General features: G+C 41.4%; 10 protein-coding genes across 10 annotated transcripts; 8 read left to right on the forward strand and 2 right to left on the reverse strand.

Annotated features, from left to right (window-relative positions):
• Window positions 1-2: 2 nt before the first annotated feature.
• Window positions 3-1,964, forward strand: BBOV_II005330 (putative DNA primase eukaryotic-type small subunit). The gene is made up of 8 exons (XM_001610002.2): window positions 3-138; window positions 174-221; window positions 263-433; window positions 771-1,544; window positions 1,582-1,650; window positions 1,687-1,719; window positions 1,755-1,841; window positions 1,878-1,964. Exons 1-8 carry the CDS (start codon window positions 84-86, stop codon window positions 1,901-1,903), a joined length of 1,263 nt encoding a protein of 420 aa, XP_001610052.2. The 5' UTR covers window positions 3-83; the 3' UTR covers window positions 1,904-1,964.
• Window positions 1,965-1,993: 29 nt separating this feature from the next.
• On the forward strand, window positions 1,994-3,850 carry BBOV_II005340 (putative cytidine triphosphate synthetase (CTP)). The gene is made up of 4 exons (XM_001610003.2): window positions 1,994-2,179; window positions 2,216-2,380; window positions 2,416-2,688; window positions 2,725-3,850. The coding sequence occupies exons 1-4, from the start codon at window positions 2,009-2,011 to the stop codon at window positions 3,808-3,810; spliced, it is 1,695 nt and encodes a 564-aa protein (XP_001610053.2). The 5' UTR covers window positions 1,994-2,008; the 3' UTR covers window positions 3,811-3,850.
• Window positions 3,851-4,229: 379 nt separating this feature from the next.
• Window positions 4,230-5,026, forward strand: BBOV_II005350 (Proteasome activator pa28 beta subunit family protein). The gene is made up of 2 exons (XM_001610004.2): window positions 4,230-4,387; window positions 4,425-5,026. Exons 1-2 carry the CDS (start codon window positions 4,235-4,237, stop codon window positions 5,010-5,012), a joined length of 741 nt encoding a protein of 246 aa, XP_001610054.1. The 5' UTR covers window positions 4,230-4,234; the 3' UTR covers window positions 5,013-5,026.
• Window positions 5,005-6,946, reverse strand: BBOV_II005360 (Translation initiation factor SUI1 family protein). Its single transcript, XM_001610005.2, has 6 exons — window positions 6,890-6,946; window positions 6,621-6,851; window positions 6,416-6,582; window positions 6,274-6,381; window positions 5,124-6,237; window positions 5,005-5,089 (listed from the first exon to the last, which is right to left on the reverse strand). Exons 1-6 carry the CDS (start codon window positions 6,890-6,892, stop codon window positions 5,009-5,011), a joined length of 1,704 nt encoding a protein of 567 aa, XP_001610055.2. The 5' UTR covers window positions 6,893-6,946; the 3' UTR covers window positions 5,005-5,008.
• An 8-nt stretch (window positions 6,947-6,954) lies between these two features.
• On the forward strand, window positions 6,955-8,252 carry BBOV_II005370 (uncharacterized protein). The gene has a single exon (XM_001610006.2). The coding sequence runs from the start codon at window positions 6,981-6,983 to the stop codon at window positions 8,190-8,192; it is 1,212 nt and encodes a 403-aa protein (XP_001610056.2). The 5' UTR covers window positions 6,955-6,980; the 3' UTR covers window positions 8,193-8,252.
• Window positions 8,253-8,338: 86 nt separating this feature from the next.
• Window positions 8,339-10,168, forward strand: BBOV_II005380 (ubiquitin carboxyl-terminal hydrolase family protein). Its single transcript, XM_001610007.2, has 2 exons — window positions 8,339-8,686; window positions 8,722-10,168. The coding sequence occupies exons 1-2, from the start codon at window positions 8,459-8,461 to the stop codon at window positions 9,829-9,831; spliced, it is 1,338 nt and encodes a 445-aa protein (XP_001610057.1). The 5' UTR covers window positions 8,339-8,458; the 3' UTR covers window positions 9,832-10,168.
• A 149-nt stretch (window positions 10,169-10,317) lies between these two features.
• Window positions 10,318-12,278, forward strand: BBOV_II005390 (Sec63 Brl domain family protein). The gene is made up of 2 exons (XM_001610008.2): window positions 10,318-10,732; window positions 10,767-12,278. The coding sequence occupies exons 1-2, from the start codon at window positions 10,363-10,365 to the stop codon at window positions 12,251-12,253; spliced, it is 1,857 nt and encodes a 618-aa protein (XP_001610058.1). The 5' UTR covers window positions 10,318-10,362; the 3' UTR covers window positions 12,254-12,278.
• A 527-nt stretch (window positions 12,279-12,805) lies between these two features.
• BBOV_II005400 (uncharacterized protein) lies at window positions 12,806-13,830 on the forward strand. Its single transcript, XM_001610009.2, has one exon. The coding sequence runs from the start codon at window positions 12,821-12,823 to the stop codon at window positions 13,808-13,810; it is 990 nt and encodes a 329-aa protein (XP_001610059.1). The 5' UTR covers window positions 12,806-12,820; the 3' UTR covers window positions 13,811-13,830.
• A 56-nt stretch (window positions 13,831-13,886) lies between these two features.
• BBOV_II005410 (uncharacterized protein) lies at window positions 13,887-15,566 on the reverse strand. Its single transcript, XM_001610010.2, has one exon. It carries the CDS (start codon window positions 15,336-15,338, stop codon window positions 13,947-13,949), a length of 1,392 nt encoding a protein of 463 aa, XP_001610060.2. The 5' UTR covers window positions 15,339-15,566; the 3' UTR covers window positions 13,887-13,946.
• Window positions 15,567-15,998: 432 nt separating this feature from the next.
• Window positions 15,999-17,416, forward strand: BBOV_II005420 (Organic solute transporter Ostalpha family protein). Its single transcript, XM_001610011.2, has one exon. The coding sequence runs from the start codon at window positions 16,115-16,117 to the stop codon at window positions 17,384-17,386; it is 1,272 nt and encodes a 423-aa protein (XP_001610061.1). The 5' UTR covers window positions 15,999-16,114; the 3' UTR covers window positions 17,387-17,416.
• Window positions 17,417-17,443: the final 27 nt, after the last annotated feature.

Here is a 17,443-nt window from a genome sequence, read left to right on the forward strand (position 1 = left end):
CTGCGAGTTATTGTCCTAACTAAATATCGTACACATTGGTTTTTTACACACTAAAATAACATCTGTGATATAATGCACACAGGATGGGTTACTCTGATGATGCTCTGGTGACGGAATCTAATCTGAGATTCTACTACGGTTGGTGTCTAGTTTCCTTGTAATATGCTACACAGAGAAACTCTGTCCAGTAAAAGATCTTGTAAGATGGTTATCATACGAAGGTGTGTGTAATCAACTATTTCTTCTGTCATTCTTTCGTTAGGTGAAAAGCCAACTGGCAGCCTACAGCGTCGTGAAATATCATTTACCTTCCAGAGAGATACTGGAGGAGATGTATCCGAATTCTATATGCGTTGGCAGTCATTTGAAGGTCACCAGCAACTGCAGCATATGTTGAGTGAACGTAACAACGTGCCATTCAAAATAGACATCGGTATGTTCACCGCTATTCTTATACTCGTTGTATGCATGGTATATGTATTTGTGGGCTATCGTTGTTCAATAGTGTATCTATGATATGTAATGATGACTTGTATACTTTGCATTCGGATGTAGCTGCGTTTATCCACCAGTTGATTCTATATGTATTCCTTGAGTGTCTATGAGTAAAAGACGGAGTCACTTTGTGCATTAGTCTTTACATATATAGCATGGATATTAAATTTGCTGCCCGGATTGTTTATTCACAGCGTGAACATGTTACTGTTCTGAATTGATGTAATCTAGTTTGTAGTATATTGCTCAATTATGCATCCGATACACATTTGCAGGTGCCATTTACAACAAGCCAGTCACGTTAATGCAGTTAAGCGGCGCGGATTTCCACGCAGTAGAACGTGAACTTGTATTCGATATTGATATGAACGATTACGATGATCTACGTACATGCTGTACTGACAAACGAATATGCCACAAATGCTGGAAATTCATTAGCATAGCAGCAGAAATTCTAACACGCAGCCTTAAAGAGGATTTCGGATTTAATGAAATTATGTGGGTTTATTCAGGAAGACGTGGTATACACGGATGGATATGCGATGCAAAAGCACGAAGTTTACCAAATGAAGCTAGAAGTGCCATCGTCGACTACCTCATGCTACTATCCGCAGATAGTCATAAAAAACGTGTCAATATATTCGGTGTAGAAGATCACCCAGCAGTTAATCGAGCTTTTGACATTTGTTATCGCAATTTTTATGATTTACTACAAGAGCAAAACTTTTTAGTAACCGAAGCACACATCCAGTCATCATTGGAATACATAACCGATCGCTTCCCTAAAGCCCGGCAATTACTCCAAAGAGCCCTAAAAACCAAAGTCAAGAACTCCGTAGAACTGTTCAATGAGATATGTGAAGAATTGGAAGTTGAGACACCGGAAGAATATCGCCGGAAAAACACAGGAGTGAATATTAATCGTGATGCATTCCCCGTTGCCTTCAAGGAACTTGTGCTCGCATTTTCATATCCAAGACTAGATGCGGCTGTTACAAAGGATGTTGGACATTTATTGAAAGCGCCTTTCTGTATTCATGCCAAAACTGGTTAGTGCCAACTTTTAGGGGAAACACATTGATATAGGCAGAGTATGTGTACCCTTAGAGCCAGAAAGCATAGCTAATTTTAGGCCGGAAGATGTGCCAACATTAGGTAAGGACGCCTAGACACTTTGAAATAAGTATGTAGCCGTACTCCGCCAACATTACGACAATAATAATGGTAGGAATCATTTATATATAGCACATTGCGTGCAGGTGATGTACAGAGCTCGCCACTAGCACCGTATACACTTTTCTTCCGTGAACGATTTTTACAGCAATGCTTAGTAAACGGAGCTAAAGGTAGATTTCCAGTATCCATCACAACAACGTGTACAGCTAATCGAAGTGTGTCGGGACTATAATGTGTGCCCTATATGTTTTACTGTTGCCGGCCTACTTATCGCATATACAAACTGATAATCTTAGATATTAATATACTATACAGGAATAATCGTATTTTGTAGAAAATGAAATATTTGATAGTAATTGGGGGCACCATGAGCGGTGTCGGCAAAGGCACCGTCATGAGCAGCCTTGGCGTTCTCCTCCGCTCGTATAACATTTCATGCACCGCCATCAAAGTTGATCCTTATTTAAATTTGGATGCCGGTACCATGTCTCCCCATGAACATGGAGAGGTAGGTATCTGCGCCAATCTGTCTAACATGATCTAGGTGTACGTGCTGGAAGATGGAGGTGAAGGGGACCTCGATCTTGGAAATTACGAAAGATTCCTTAACCTGCGTATGACAAGTGACCACTCCATTACCACAGGGAAGATATTTACACGCGTCTTTGAAAAGGAACGCCGTGGATGCTATCTAGGTAGAACGGTACAGGTATGTTATACCGACTTATACATCAACCATAACAGATGGTACCGCACGTAGTAGACGAGATAATCAGTTGGATAAATACTGTCAGCGGACACCAAGTGGATAGATTAGGATGGAGGAATCCAGAACTTTGCCTGTTGGAAATTGGTGGAACCGTTGGTGATATCGAGTCTGAAATATTCATGGAATCTGTACGCCAGATGAAATTAAGATACGGCAGTGGAAATGTTTGCATAGCGCACCTATCGTATATACCAGTGCTTGGTGCAAGTAATGAACAAAAGTCAAAACCAACACAACATTCCGTTAAGGTACGTCAATATATGACCTTTGTACATTCTTCCCAGAATTTGCAAGCACGTGGAATACAACCCGATATGATACTTGGAAGATGTATTTCTGAGTTGCTCCCAAGTGTTAGAGAGAAAATTGCATTTTTCACGCAAGTCAAGGAAGAAAATGTTATCAGTGTTCACAACACATCAGATGTCTACAGCGTACCCTTAATGCTAGATGAACAAGGAGTGGCACAGAAGATACTGAAGTTACTTAACCTAACACCACACCCGGAACCTGCATTGCCCAAACTATACACACTTGCCAGCTGGGCAAGACTAGTACAGAAGCATGAAAAGACTGTCACCGTAGCAATAGTAGGCAAGTACAACGGAGCTAATGATGCCTACGTGTCAGTCATGAACGCACTTAAACACTCAGCAATGGATGCAGGGCATGAGCTAGATCTACGATTTATTGAATCTGAGAAACTAGAAGAACCCGAAGCAAAGGCATCAGAAATATTAAGGGGGATATCCGCCGTAGTAGTACCGGGAGGGTTCGGTGAGCGTGGTGTACGGGGTAAAATGATAGCAATAAGATACTGTAGAGAAAACAATATACCATTCCTAGGTATATGTCTAGGACTACAACTGGCTGTACTGGATGCAGTACATGAGTTCAAACCAGATGCTGTTCACGGAGAAATGAATGAAGCACCTGAAGAAAACCAGGCTATTATTGCTATGCCAGAATTCATTGGAGACGATAACAAGGGAGGAACTATGAGATTGGGCGTACGTGAAGCCCTGATTGAACCGGGTTCATTAGCTCATAAGATATACGACCAACAAAAAAGTATTCATGAACGATACCGACACAGATATGAAGTCAATCCAACATATGTGCCACGGCTTAGAGAATGGGGACTAAAATTCTCAGGACAAGATCCTAGCGGGAAACGTATGGTCATGCTCGAGCTTCCTAGGCATCCATTCTTCTTTGCTACACAATTCCATCCTGAATTCCAATCAACTCCATTCAAGCCTAGTCCGCCATTCTTAGCATTGATTCTAGCTGCTGTAGGACAGCTGAACGAACGTCTCACAGCCAATGGTGACAAGCTTTTACCAGGGGCCAAATATCAAACAGTTTGAAATATCAACAAGGAAATTACGTGGAAAAAGCAGATGTAACTTCAATGTTGGCACAAGGTACAACCGCGATAAATCGTGTCCTAGTGAACGCAAACTAAGCAGGAATTTAATCAATGGCAATGAAAACAATGTAGCCATACTACTACAAACCAGTTTTGTATTTGGGATTCTTTTGTTGAAAAAACAAATCGCAAAAAGTAGATTCGCTTTGCTAAAACAAGGTCATGACCACAACATATATGCCTACACGTAAGCATACATAACGTTTATCGTTTTAATGTTGTTAACCCTTAACATATATCGCTTGTTTAACGTCTAGTGAGTGTAGGTGTACACTGGTGGTTTTACGAATGTGTAACCCACTAGAACGTCCCGACACATGTAAGTCAACGTTGAACCAGTTCTAATGCACATATACGCCAACATGGACAAAAGACTTAACGGATTATCTGTTGATCCAGTGGATTCAACGATAAAGGAACAACATAACACATTCAAGGAGGAGGTTACTAGGTTGGCACTGGAATCACTACGAGAACGTATTCCCAGGAAAATATTACACTTCAGCAAATTAGTGGTAAGTACAACCATATAGGTCATACAGTAGCATCCAGAAAGAAAAATCGTCAGGATGTGGTCTATTCCACTCACAAGACCTAGACTCCGTATCGTACCGTGTGTCCGGCATACAAGAAAATGAATCTAAACGTATAAAACGTGATGTCTCTGAAACAGTTAACGATGTACATGTGTTTACACCATCGCACAAACAAATTCTGGACGAACTGCAAAATATTAAAGCAGAAGCCTCAGAACTTATTGAGATTATCGGTAACATCAAAGTGTGGATACAACTTAATGTACCACGTATTGAGGATGGTAATAATTTTGGTGTGGGTATACAAGAAGAAGTAATTCTAGAACTCACGAGAGTAGAGGATACAGCATTCAACCTCTTCGAGTCTATAGTCAAGTACTATATGGCCAGAGCGAAACTATGTACAAAGGTGCTCAAGTACCCATATGTCAGCGACTATAGTGAAGCTATTCGAGAACTAGACGAAAAAGAATGGATACATATCAAAATTACACATGTTGACATGCGCAATAACTACAGTATGATATACGATCTTCTGTGCAAAAACTGGGAGAAGGTTGTCAAACCTAAGAGTGAAAACAACCACTACCGCATGACATTCTAACCCCGACGGGTGATTTTTATTTGCTGCGGTGACATACCGAAGCAGTCCACTAACTCCCTTTCTATGGGAACATTCCCCTTTGTAATATCATTTTATAACAATACTACTTACCTGTATTATGACTATCCCGTCGTTAACTGATACAGAGCTTGCGAATTTACGCCTTAATATTTCGGCAACCTGAGATTCATCCAAATCAAAGAGATATGTAAACAGTCCTTTGACTGTAGTTACATGCTTACGGTTGCCACGAGGTTCAACTAAGACGGACACCGGAAGTGCCGCGCCCTTCTTTATTGGAGATTCATTCTCACCGTGTGTAATCTGGTGATATTGTACAGCATCATTGACGTGTTGAAGAATAACGGGGCCCTCGGAACTAACGTGTTCAATTATTAGCTTTTTAAACATGTCCAATGGCATCGGCTCCTTGTCAACCTGGACGCCCTTTTCAGCGAGCATTTTACGCTGAGATGATGAAAATGCAACGTAACGTTTGACCTTGACCTTTTCGACCTTGGAAACTGAAGGCTCCTTGTTCTGCGGAAGTTGCCATGGTTTGAACTGGACATACACAGTGTGTCCCCTGTTTATATTAACCACAACACCAGTGCCACGAATATCCTTCATCAATATAAGGCCCTCCTTAGACCATGTTTGGAACATCTTGATCAGCTTTTTAAAAGATGAATTACGGTATGATATCAGCTGCGCAGACTTATCAATTGGGATGTTAAAATCATCTACATCTCGTAGAGCCCTAATAAAACCTGGCACTGCCAGAAGCTTAGAGCTGCTCACCGACATCTCGGAATATAATGCACTGATCTCCATAGGAAGTTGGGAATCACTGAGACCATGCAAGGTCTGTAAAAAACATAATCTTAGGGCGTGGTCAACCAGCTTCACAGGAATGTCCAACCGCTCATATGACACTGTTTTTGCCTCAGACGCTATATCTTCCTGTAACGTATCTTGGCTGGTAAAGCCCAAATCTTGCTCGGTATCACCATGGGTACCACTAGAAACGCTTTCAGGCGCAGAACCGATAATAGTAGTATTCTCCATGGCTTGCACGAGATCATTACTGGAATCATCTGTTGGCTCGGATGGGTTAGGAATAGTAGAATCAGCGACAACGGACTGGTCGTTGTCGGCGCCAGTAGCATCAGGGCTGTTCCCTGATAAATCATCGAAGCCAGGAAATGGCTTAGATGTTAGCTTCCTGTTATATATTTTATATAATTAAACATAGACTAACCAAAGATCATCGCCATAATAATGCAATACCTCTAATGCTCGGCCATTGGTTCGCACCTTGCCAGATGCATCAAACATATTTTCACAAATACCAACAGCAACCGGATATCTATGCATAATGTGGTCTAATACAATATACTCACGGAGATCCATCAATGACTACGGCAGTTATGGTACCAACAGGAATCTCACAAGGCCAATTAATCACACCAGGGACCATAAGATGAGCACCTCGCATAATAAAGCTAAGTACAGGCTTCGGTATGCGCAAAACTGGAAGTACCGTCGGACATGTCCATAAGGCGTTTATCTATCAAGAAAAGTGTAAAATGTGTCAATCTAAATTACCGTAGGGAACAATCGACCATCCTGGAGTTGGACCAACCAGGGGTCGGAACCACACATATAGACAACATGGCGAGTACCCGAAAGTTTAGCAGAACTTAAAGCGGCCTTCGATGGAATTAGGCACTCAGTTTGCACCGCGTCCAACGAAAACGATCGCTCTAACTTGGACCTCAATAACTTGCGATCCTTGGCTCCAACCAAGCACACATTGCCTAATTCGGCACGTTTAAACTGCACCGGAATGAATATAAATAATATATAGAGCCAACCATTGTGCCACCCAGTAATCTCAAGTTGTTTTTGATAATTCCCTTGGGGTGCACGAGTCTACACCTTACACATACAAACACATCGAGTATAATGCTCGCACATTTAATAGCGGGAATGAAATTACCAATGTGTAAATCGCGCCGTCGTGTTAAAGATTCTGCTTCGGGTGGAACGCACCCGGCAGGAGAGATTGTAGTCGACGAGTCAGAAACTGAAATCACTACTGATGAAATGGCTCAAGAAACTCCAGGATATGTCAGTGTGGAATTAAAAAATAATGAAAGTAACAAGGTACCAAATGAGCCTGTTGAAGAAAGATATGAGGCAAAAGATGAATTGAGTATAGTTGTCTCCGATGAACGCGCACCCGAAATTGAGGCAGAAATCCAGGAACCATTGGAAACTAATAGAACAACCGTGGAGTCATTACCTCCAGAGGATGATGATGTTTTGGCTTTGTATCTTAGAGATGCCGAAGTAGCGGCCATTGAGGATCGTCGTAGCTTTTCTCAAGATTTCACAGCTTTACAAGACTATTGCAGGAACCGCATAGAACAGCTTATGTCTGATCAAGATGTCGCACTCAAGTGTGCACGTGAAATGGTACCATCCATTGTTCAGAATTGCCTTGCTGTGCCAACCGAGTGTCAGACATGCCAACCTATAGTTCGTGGCTGTTTAGGATTGGGTGACTGTACCGAGGGCCAAGTCATCGATAACACCGAATTTAGAGTAGTCGAGGATCGCGGTCATAATGATATGCCTACATTGCCAACTGGAATGTGGTTTGTGGATACCATCAATGAGGCCTTCGATAAGTGGAGTGAATACGATTCCAACGTCGTGAACTTATTCAGGCTACTTAACTTCAGTGCGCTATTGAGCTACTGCGGTGATGCCAGTGGTGACAGAATTGTGGCACTTCTTACACGTACGAGCTCTATCGTTTCCAGAGGCCCAGAAGCATGGCGCGAGATCATTCGCAGTTTCACTGTTGAAGAAACTGTAGTAGCTAAGCCCATGCCAGTTGTACCAAATGCCAAATTTGTTTCACGGTGTGAAACTAGATTGGACGATGTGCCAAACTTGGACGTTGTAACTACAAATGAAGATCCATTCAGGGTTTACTGGTTCTACACCGAAAAGTGGATTAGATCACGTTTAAATCCCTCTGCAGCTATATCACAGGAATTAGCTACGCAGTCTCGTATGTGGTTCAACTCATTGGAATCCACAGCGCAGGAACTCTTTACGAGACTTTCTAGGACTTTATGCTGCCAACGCGTCCAAGCCATAGAATAAAATATTTAAAATGTCGCATGCGAGGCTAATGTGTACGCATTACTGCTGGACACAACCACAGTCATCACACTTCATGTCAGGTGTCTGGCTCCCACATGCCGCTTTTAGATTTGACGTATAAATTGACACATTTATAGTACATTTAATCTCTGAGTTTTGTATTTGGTATGTGTTAATACAACTCAACTGTACAATAACAGAACATTGTAACGATTGTCGCACGTGTCGTTCCTTGAGGGGCCCTATCGTTTTACGTTTCCTAAATCATGTCGACCGATAACAACAAGACGTTTAACGTCAAGTGGCTGCGCCACTTTTCACGTGTAACCCCCTTCATACTCTACAATGATGCGAAGGACTCTCTTCTTGTCTGTGTTGCGAATGTCTTGTTCCTTAGGCGCAAGATACAGGTTAACCAAGGCACAGAAACTATTACGTTGCAGGAAATTATAAACCTAGTGGCACCATTGGTTAAACGCGTCGAATCTGAATGGGTTAGTGTTTTGTTCTTATCTTTTATATGTGTTAGACAATCGAGACTTTACGCAGTATGGAAAAGGGCACTAAAATTGAATGCCCTCTAAATGCTATGACTGTATCTATAAATCAAGATATGATGAAATTGCTGGGCCTTTTGTCAATCAATTTGTTCCACGGTTGCATTGCTGGTACTCGTTACAAGAGTATTGAGAACTTTACTTTCGACGACCTGCGCTACCACATGATGCTACACGGAAGAGGTCAGCAAATGGAAGGTGTTCGTTTTGAGGACGCTGAGGCTACTGCTGCGGATGCGTTCATGAAGAAATACCCAAATAGAGTTACAGAGAAGGGATTACAAATGATCAAGGCAGAGTTCCGCTCACAGGAAAATTGCTTCCACGCTGTATACCACCAAAACCGCTTCCAAACATTGACGTACAATGATGAAAACTTGTATGTGCTCATGGCTGATGTTATATACAAATCCCACGGTTGCTTCTGGGAGCAATACGACACTCCTGCATATATGGACGACAGGTTCAAACCATACTCGCTAGCTGCGGATCAGGTGAAAGTAATAACTCCAGCAGGTACGCCAAGGGGGAATGAAGAAGGTGTAAAACCCATTCAAAGTCGTCCCTTAGAGCCAAAGGTTCAACTAGTTAACGAGGCAAAGCAACTGGAGAAACCCAAAATGGAGGAATCCCCTCCCGTGGTACCCGAACTACGTATTGACATAAATGAAGCAGGAAAATCAAGTTCTGTGATGAACAATACTGCCGAAACTGGTATTAATAAATTAGACAACAAGGGCAATGAAGAGCATGAACCACTTAGGATACAACAAACTGTTGAAGAAAATCACGTTAACCAGGCTGGAGCTACTCTCATGAAGATGATGCCTGAATTAGCCGCTCAAAACGAGCCAGCAAAACCCAATATCCCAGCACACCCTGGGCCAGCCATATCCTTGTCCATAGAACAACCTGAAGAACCACCAAAGATACCACGGAGGACCAATGAATTTAGTCAAGCTGGATCCGCAAGTCTATTGCGTAAAAATAAAGAACAAAATGGACAGAAAAAGAGTGGTAAATGTGGTTGCCAGCGATTGAGACTTAATGACCTTATGGAAGCCCTTCGTGGAAGACGGTAAAATAAAATCTAAATACTTATTGGAGGCAACATGGAATATTCCAATCTGTTAATACAACAGTGTAGTTGCCCATAAGTGGGATATCCATGGATATGACTAAATATGTCGATCGATGGGATAGTAAACACAAATGGAAACCATGATGCTACGCTACACCAACACAGAGGGAATGTTGCCTCTATTAAAAGATATATGATCTCGAAAATGCAATCTCTTGAAATATGTATTAACAAATTCGTGTGTTGAACAACTGGTTCATTGTCAGTTGGTGGAGTCAAACACATACTCCTTTACGTCCCCTAAAGTGTGCACATGTATCTATAATAATATAATCTTGAACAATAAACCATTGGTGTATATTTACAGTATCATATTTGCATAAATAGGTGCGCGTATCACATTGTTACAAAGTCTCACTGCCGAACACGTGATGTGCCGCCCCGTAGTAGGGCTCATATAGGCGCTGATGCAACAACCTACGGTGACAGGCCGTTACATTTCTAGGTCGACGTTGCCGTAAAAATACGAGCAATGTCGCAATTTCACGACACTTTCACGCGCGCTAGCCGTACGGACCCTTTGTTGTCCTACGATGACTTCGCGTCGCGCGTTTTTACCAGCGGATTTCTTTCATGCTTCCTGATTCCTATTACTATATACTGTATATACCACTGGAGCGCTCCGAGGCGCAATTCTGTGGACAAAAAGTACAAACTCAGAGATAGTCATGTCGAACACAAATCATCTCCGTGTTTTCACTGCCAATGTTCGGAATGCCGTACACGCAGAGAACGCGAAAGGAGCCGCAGGTTCAAGTTGGAAGACTATATGAACACTAGAAGAATACTACAAATATTGCTACTCGCTTTTTTCTGGTACCTATTGTTCTACTTGATTAAAGGTGCGTTTAGATATTGTTTGTACAATCTTTTTAGGCATTGACACCTCAAAGAACATTAAGAAGTTTGATCCTTTCGAGTTTCTCGGCCTCAGCGTAGGTGCAACGAAGAAGGAAATACAAAAGGCATACCGTCATATGTCCTTGAGGTTCCACCCAGATCGTAACCCAAATGACCCAGAAGCCGCTGCTCATTTTATTATGATCACGAAGGCGTACAAAACGTTGACAAATGATAAATTCAGACAAAATTACGAGCGTTACGGTAACCCTGATGGGCCAGGAATGATGAAAGTTGGTATCGGTCTTCCAAGGTTTTTGGTCGATGTAGACAACCAGGTGCTCATACTATCACTGTTTTTTCTGGTGCTCCTCGTCGTCATTCCTGGTATATTCTTGTACTTCTATCGCAAACAAAAGCTTTACACATCTATCGGTGTCCGTCTGGAGACTTTGCAACTAATTTACTATACCATCTCCGAGGGGACGCGGCAAAAGGCTCTACCAGAGATTTATGCGTGCTCCACCGAATGTGCTTCAACTCCTGCCACGTCCGATGATGAAGAGCTATTACGTAAATTTGTTCATGATGCTGGTGATGTCAAGCGCAAGAATGTGACAAAGGAAGCGTTACGTAACTTTATCATATTACTGTGTCACATGAATCGACGTGAACATCTATCGCCTAAGCTTCAAGCTGTTAAAGCGGAAATATTAAAATACAGCGTCTTGTTGACACAGTGTATGTTAGATGTTGCTTTGTGCCGTCGTTGGCTACTCACTGCCAAATCAATCATCGACTTTAGACGATGTCTCATTCAGGGTATCACCGGGAAACGTGACGCCTTTTTGCAAGTACCGCACATAGACGACGAATGTGTCGGACACATTCAGCGCAGCAAAGCCGGTGGAAAGACATTTGGCGAATATGTTGCATTGCCCCTGGACGCCAAACGTGGCTTAGTGGGAATGACCGAAAGTCAACTCAGCGATGTGACAGCATTCTGTGAATATTTCCCACAGATTGACCTCAAAGTTGATGTATACGTTAACGACGCTAATGACATATGCGTTGGAGACGTCATCACATTCGAAGTAAACATTACCCGGCTAAATATGCCGGAGAATTGCACTGTCGTTGGCCCAGTACATGCCCCTCACTTCCCATGGGTTAAGTACGAAGAATGGCTTGTAATGATTAATTATGGTGAGAACGACGATAAAATATTGGCATTCAGCACTTGTACTTCTCGTGGACGTGTGATCACCGAGAAAATATCGGTTTTGGCGGAAAACGTAGGTATGCACTCAGTATTGGTCACCGCTATGTCGGACAGCTATTTCGGCTGTGACAAAAGTACCCGTGTAGAATTTATGGTCAATATGGCAAATGATGCACTTGATTTCAAAATACATCCCGATGATATCGCCCTTGACAATGAGCCTTCGGCTATTGGCAAGATGATCGGGGACCTTCTGCGACAAGAAGATAGCGAAGATGAAGAAGAAGTTATAGACGATTGAACTTTGCCTTAATGTTTATCGTTAGCGTTTTTATCACCTAATTGTTCTAAAGTCTACTACCGATTACTACCTTTGACACTGAACATGCAGTAGAGAAAAGTCTCTTTTTCTCAACCGTATTCATCGACGAATACGTTGCTATAACGCAATGAAATTCATCTGTAACATATTGAATAACTCCATCAATCACGTCATCATCAGCGAATCAATATGCATTATACCGGGTAGTAAGATTAAACGTATTACTGGCTTCGTGGGAAATGTTGTACATGGCGGATATCCTTTTAATGCCATGCTCCCTTAGTTGATATGTACACATAGCTGTTATGTAGAATCAAAACTCCCTCCAGATATTCTTCTGTTCTCTCTTTCCATGGTTGTCTATCAGTAGTTCAGTGGTGCTCATCATAATTCATTTTATAGAGATATAACAAACGTATTCATATAACTATTCATCATTATATCTATGGTTGTGTGAATGCATTTGCGTCTTTGTGCGCAAGAAGTGACACTAAGAGTATTTGCCACAAGCAGTGGTGCTACGTAGCATCAATATATATTTTAAGAATGGAGCGAAGCGATTCAACAGATAGCAGCTCTTTGCTGTATAAAGTGATGGTTAACAGGAAAATAGTTGACAAGGTACAGATGAATATGAATAGTAATGCTGCTAATGATCAACATACCGTTGGGGCTGCCACGTGCGTCAATGAGGCATCATATGAGTGTAACTATGATGAAGACATGGATAAGCTCATTAGAGAGAATAAAGCATTGGAGCAGAAGTATCAAGAAACATTCGAAGCGTTAGATAAGGTACGTCAAAGTGCATTGGAAGCTTCAGAAAGAGCATTATCAAGAGAGTTCCGAATAGCATACTTGGAAAAAGCACTACATGGCTGTGAAGTCAGTTTGTCCGAGGCAAAGGATCTACTGAACCAGAAAGATAAAGATATGTCAAGAATGAAGAAAGATGTACAGAAGGAACTCGGAGTGCTACAATCACAGATAGAACGATTAAACAATCTTATTGGGGAAAAGGACTCAAAGATTCTAGAACTGGTCAATGAACTTTCTCGATCTCGTAACGAAATAAACGAGCTAACGAAGCGTAAAAGCGATTTATTAAAACAATTGAAAGATATATGTGAGAAGTTAAACACGGTAGTGTGGGAAACTAATCAACGTGAGAAGATGTTGAACAACTTAGAGTCGGAACTAAAGAAACGTGAAACAGAACGCCAGGCAGCATTTTTGAGTGAGGTAACACGTAGTAAACGCTTACTTGTGAGTATAAAGGTAAAAGAGAATACGTTGAACAAAGTGATCGCCAACAAGAACAACAAGATCGTAGAGTTGGAACAACAGATAAGACATCTCACAGAGAAAATAACAAAAATCAATGGAGTGTTTAATGACATAAATTTCAATACAGATATGGCCTATCAATCTTGTGCCAATGCAGCTATTTGCGCTGAACCCGGAAATGTTGAATGTTCCCTTACATCACCATGCAATATGGAATTGATCCAGGGACAAGCTCGTGTACTACTATGAGACAAGCGTTATAGTCATAGTTATTGGATTAATAACATATATACAGTATAGATGTATAGCTAACATAATGTAGATAAAATGTACCATGTTGTATATATTGGGCTATGAATTTATACGAAACTATGTATCTCAGAATTTACCACGTAGGCAAATTGGCATCAGCCTGATACCTCCATTCATTTAGATACTGATCAGGCTCACGTGGACGGTATTTTTTCGGACGGTAATCTGGTCCTTGCCATGAGTAACGGCCACCAAATCCACGCCTCTTAGAGACGGGTCCTCCCAAAGGTCTAGTTCTTTCGGGTATGCGATTTAAAAGACGGGGACCGTCAATTGTTTCCAGAGTAGCTCTAGCTATCAACACCGCTGGGTCATCCCACGGCATTGCCGTGAACATCAATTCTAGAATCCTCCCAACATGATGCTTTTGAAATGTTGAAATATCGATTTGATCGCATTTGAGCAAATGAACTAAATCTTCATAAGCACTTGTAACTTCTTGGATGGCCTCTTGTTCACTTCCTTCCAAAAAGAGCAGTACCCCAATATTTTGCATTATGTGGATCTTGACCAATCTTGCCAATGCCTCAGTAATATAACCTCCATGCAGATAGTCAGTTGCATAGACGTATTCTTTTGCAAAATCTACCAGTTTTTGGTGAAGTTCGTAACATTTAGATTGATGCGATGGGCTGTCTTGGTTGCTATGGAACACGGGTTGAATAACATTGAGATTATCGACTTTATTATATTCTTTCAAAACATGATCTCCATCTCTATGGTCATTAAACTTTAATGGACGGGATATAGCGGATCTTTTGTATGCGGTACTACCTTTAACCACTGGTTGGGAGGCAATTATGCCCTCTGCGGCAACCACGGTAAATTCCGCCAATATTTCATCTACAAATCTTATGTGATCGCGAAGTACGTTGAGGTCTGGCGGCTGACTACAAGTATCAGTATCACCACCCCAACATAATCTTAACCTTGTTTGTGCCAGTAACTTTCTAAGAACGTCATCAAATTCCAATCGATGTATATTGCTAGATTCAAACTTTGTAAGCTCCGATAACGCCTCAGATTTTGACTTGCCTGCGATAATAGCATCAATTTCTGCTTGGGTAGATTTATGTTCAGATTGACACTTGTTTTCATAATTCAATTTAGCGTCCGCAATCTTCTTACACAAGTTAATGGCGCATGAAACAGTACTAGATGGTGTATATTCTCCTATTTTCTCGCCGTTAAAAACACCCAACACTATAGGTACAGTTTTAACATCAAGTTTAGTTAATATATTTGGATGTATGTGGCTAACATTCTGTATGTAGCAGCTAATCCCATGTTCCTTGAGAATCGTTTTAAAATCATTGTCAGATTCCAAATTGTTTGTGATGGAAGAGCCTTCTTGTTGTTGATGATTTATTCCAGCATAGAGGTGTAGTAACATAGGCTCCTTATGTATAACGCTACTTCTGGGCAACCTTGCCCACATAGCTCTATATACAGTAAGATAGACCATTGTTTATAGTAATTCCAAATACCTCAGCAATGCACCACAAAGTCCTTTCTCGATGTCCCCTTAATTCTTGTTAAAAGAGGCATCGACAAATTTCATTTGTATTTGTAAAATACACAATCAGCTCACATGAACTACTTGATACGTGGTAGGTATATTACTTTCCTTGAACCGCTTGTTGACAATGGTATTACCTTTTCTAATATTGCAACCTTCTAAGTTGCGTTTTGTTGATAATAAAAATCCAAAGAGGATTTTTGATCACCAAGATTAACAACCATTAAGATGATTCAAAAAATACATAACTCATCACCAATTGGTTTGAACATTAAATACATTTCGAACATCTCAAAGCAAGCAAATTTACTATCCGTTACTACGTATAGCATCCAACCAGTCCAATTTAGTCAGATATTTAATAACAATATTGTCAACAACGTCATTTATGTGACTATATGTTCATGGACAATGCTGTCTACCCTAGGGGTGGTAAACTGTTCTTTCTTAGCATCACTAGCATGCACTGTAACGTTGTTCTATATATAAGGAGTATGTAAATCGATTTATTGCCCAAAGTATGGGGAATCCAGGCTTACACATTAGCCATCAATGTTCATGTGCGGTTTACACATTGATCATGGTATAGCCGTGAAGAATTAATATGCAACCTTTATGTTAACTATATTCATGTTTTATTGCTTGACGGATGTGTGAAGCAATATTGAAGTCGCGTATATCGCGCTTACAGGCAACACATTTTTAGTGTTAGCGCTGACACCATGACGCTGCAGGGATTCATGGATTCCCTGGGCTGTTTGGTTCTGTTGTGGACCACCATGTCAATCAGCGTCGGGATGTCAGTCTATTTACTGCTACAACACCTGCTGCATTATAATAACCATCGCCTCCAATCATATGTCGTGAGGATAATCGTTTTTATGCCTATATATGGCATCTTGACATTTTTGTTATATTTGTTCCCTCGCTTTGTCGACATTTTGGAAATGATGCGCAACATTTGGGAAGGTCTGTTAATCCATTCCTTTTTGTGTCTTATGATGGAATACTGCGGCGGTGAAAGCAACTGCGGTGAAGTGATAACTCGGGACCCTGCTGTTATAAAGCACTTTTGGCCCATTAATAGGATTAAAGCGTTTTCACTATCGGACGACATACCGCTTAACGTTGGTTTCGTAAAACGATGTAGGATGGGCACTATGCAGTATGCCTTCATCAGGCCTTCTTTAGCTATCCTATCTATAATATACCGTATGATTGGTATCGAGGATAGCCTTATCGTACGTCTGATCAATTGGCTATCTATTAACGTGAGCGTATATCTTGCGCTGTATGCGTTAGGTCTTTTCTACGTTGCCACTAGAAACCACCCCGGCTTAGCTAATGCTAACTGCTTGATAAAGTGCATATCCCTTAAGATGATGGTTGTTTTCACATTTTACCAGGGCTGCATTTTATCATGGTTCACTACAATGGAACAACATGCGGCTGAAGAGTTTAATACTGTTCTCGTGCTCCTGGAGCTGCCATTCTTTGCTTTCTTGCTGATGCAGGGCTACCCGGTATCGGAGTTTATGCCAGTTTTAGACGGTGCTTTGGAATCAGGCACTGCGCAAACAGATGTGGAAGCCCCTCCTTCTACAAACGAGGTCTCTGTAACTACAGAAACCATGGCTCCATTTGTACTTGATGAAAGATTTCTCAAAGTTTGCTCGACTATTGGTATTAACACAGATGACGTTAAGACAGCTATAACCCCTGAAGGTCGGGAGAAGATTCTTAACAATGCAGGCATGGCGCTGAACATGATTGATTTGATCAGCGATGCTTATCACAACTACAGCGACAAATATCGCCAGCACAGCTTACTGCCTCAAACAAACGCAGATGATGTAGAAACCTCTGTTAAGGCCAAAGCGCCTGAAGAGAAGGACGATAATTTTGTCGAGAACTTTGCTGAGTTTGAAAAGGATAGCACCAAAAGAACTTTGGAAGAGAAGGCGAATACACTAGACAAGTTACAATTCCTGTAGTCCACGGCTATGTGGATGGCACACTTCCAGGTAAACATGTTGCCATAGTAGGTAACA

The sequence above is a fragment of the Babesia bovis genome, chromosome 2 (assembly GCF_000165395.2).
Source record: "Babesia bovis T2Bo chromosome 2, whole genome shotgun sequence".
Taxonomy (NCBI): domain Eukaryota; phylum Apicomplexa; class Aconoidasida; order Piroplasmida; family Babesiidae; genus Babesia; species Babesia bovis.

Excerpts from the sequence above, each read along its gene's own strand:
- BBOV_II005330 (XM_001610002.2), top strand. The coding sequence starts at position 84 with ATGGGTTACTCTGATGATGCTCTGGTGACGGAATCTAATCTGAGATTC. Across the intron at positions 139-173 it reads TAATCTGAGATTCTACTACG|AGAAACTCTGTCCAGTAAAA; the intron begins GTTGGTGTCTAG and ends TATGCTACACAG. Across the intron at positions 1,842-1,877 it reads CTTAGTAAACGGAGCTAAAG|CTAATCGAAGTGTGTCGGGA; the intron begins GTAGATTTCCAG and ends CAACGTGTACAG.
- BBOV_II005340 (XM_001610003.2), top strand. The coding sequence starts at position 2,009 with ATGAAATATTTGATAGTAATTGGGGGCACCATGAGCGGTGTCGGCAAA. Across the intron at positions 2,381-2,415 it reads ATCTAGGTAGAACGGTACAG|ATGGTACCGCACGTAGTAGA; the intron begins GTATGTTATACC and ends CAACCATAACAG. Across the intron at positions 2,689-2,724 it reads CAACACAACATTCCGTTAAG|AATTTGCAAGCACGTGGAAT; the intron begins GTACGTCAATAT and ends CATTCTTCCCAG.
- BBOV_II005350 (XM_001610004.2), top strand. The coding sequence starts at position 4,235 with ATGGACAAAAGACTTAACGGATTATCTGTTGATCCAGTGGATTCAACG. Across the intron at positions 4,388-4,424 it reads TACACTTCAGCAAATTAGTG|AAAGAAAAATCGTCAGGATG; the intron begins GTAAGTACAACC and ends AGTAGCATCCAG.
- BBOV_II005360 (XM_001610005.2), bottom strand. Across the intron at positions 6,382-6,415 it reads GTAGTCATTGATGGATCTCC|ATATCCGGTTGCTGTTGGTA; the intron begins GTGAGTATATTG and ends CATTATGCATAG. Across the intron at positions 5,090-5,123 it reads ACGGGATAGTCATAATACAG|GGGAATGTTCCCATAGAAAG; the intron begins GTAAGTAGTATT and ends GATATTACAAAG.
- BBOV_II005370 (XM_001610006.2), top strand. The coding sequence starts at position 6,981 with ATGCTCGCACATTTAATAGCGGGAATGAAATTACCAATGTGTAAATCG.
- BBOV_II005380 (XM_001610007.2), top strand. The coding sequence starts at position 8,459 with ATGTCGACCGATAACAACAAGACGTTTAACGTCAAGTGGCTGCGCCAC. Across the intron at positions 8,687-8,721 it reads AACGCGTCGAATCTGAATGG|ACAATCGAGACTTTACGCAG; the intron begins GTTAGTGTTTTG and ends TATATGTGTTAG.
- BBOV_II005390 (XM_001610008.2), top strand. The coding sequence starts at position 10,363 with ATGTCGCAATTTCACGACACTTTCACGCGCGCTAGCCGTACGGACCCT. Across the intron at positions 10,733-10,766 it reads ATTGTTCTACTTGATTAAAG|GCATTGACACCTCAAAGAAC; the intron begins GTGCGTTTAGAT and ends CAATCTTTTTAG.
- BBOV_II005400 (XM_001610009.2), top strand. The coding sequence starts at position 12,821 with ATGGAGCGAAGCGATTCAACAGATAGCAGCTCTTTGCTGTATAAAGTG.
- BBOV_II005410 (XM_001610010.2), bottom strand. The coding sequence starts at position 15,338 with ATGGTCTATCTTACTGTATATAGAGCTATGTGGGCAAGGTTGCCCAGA.
- BBOV_II005420 (XM_001610011.2), top strand. The coding sequence starts at position 16,115 with ATGACGCTGCAGGGATTCATGGATTCCCTGGGCTGTTTGGTTCTGTTG.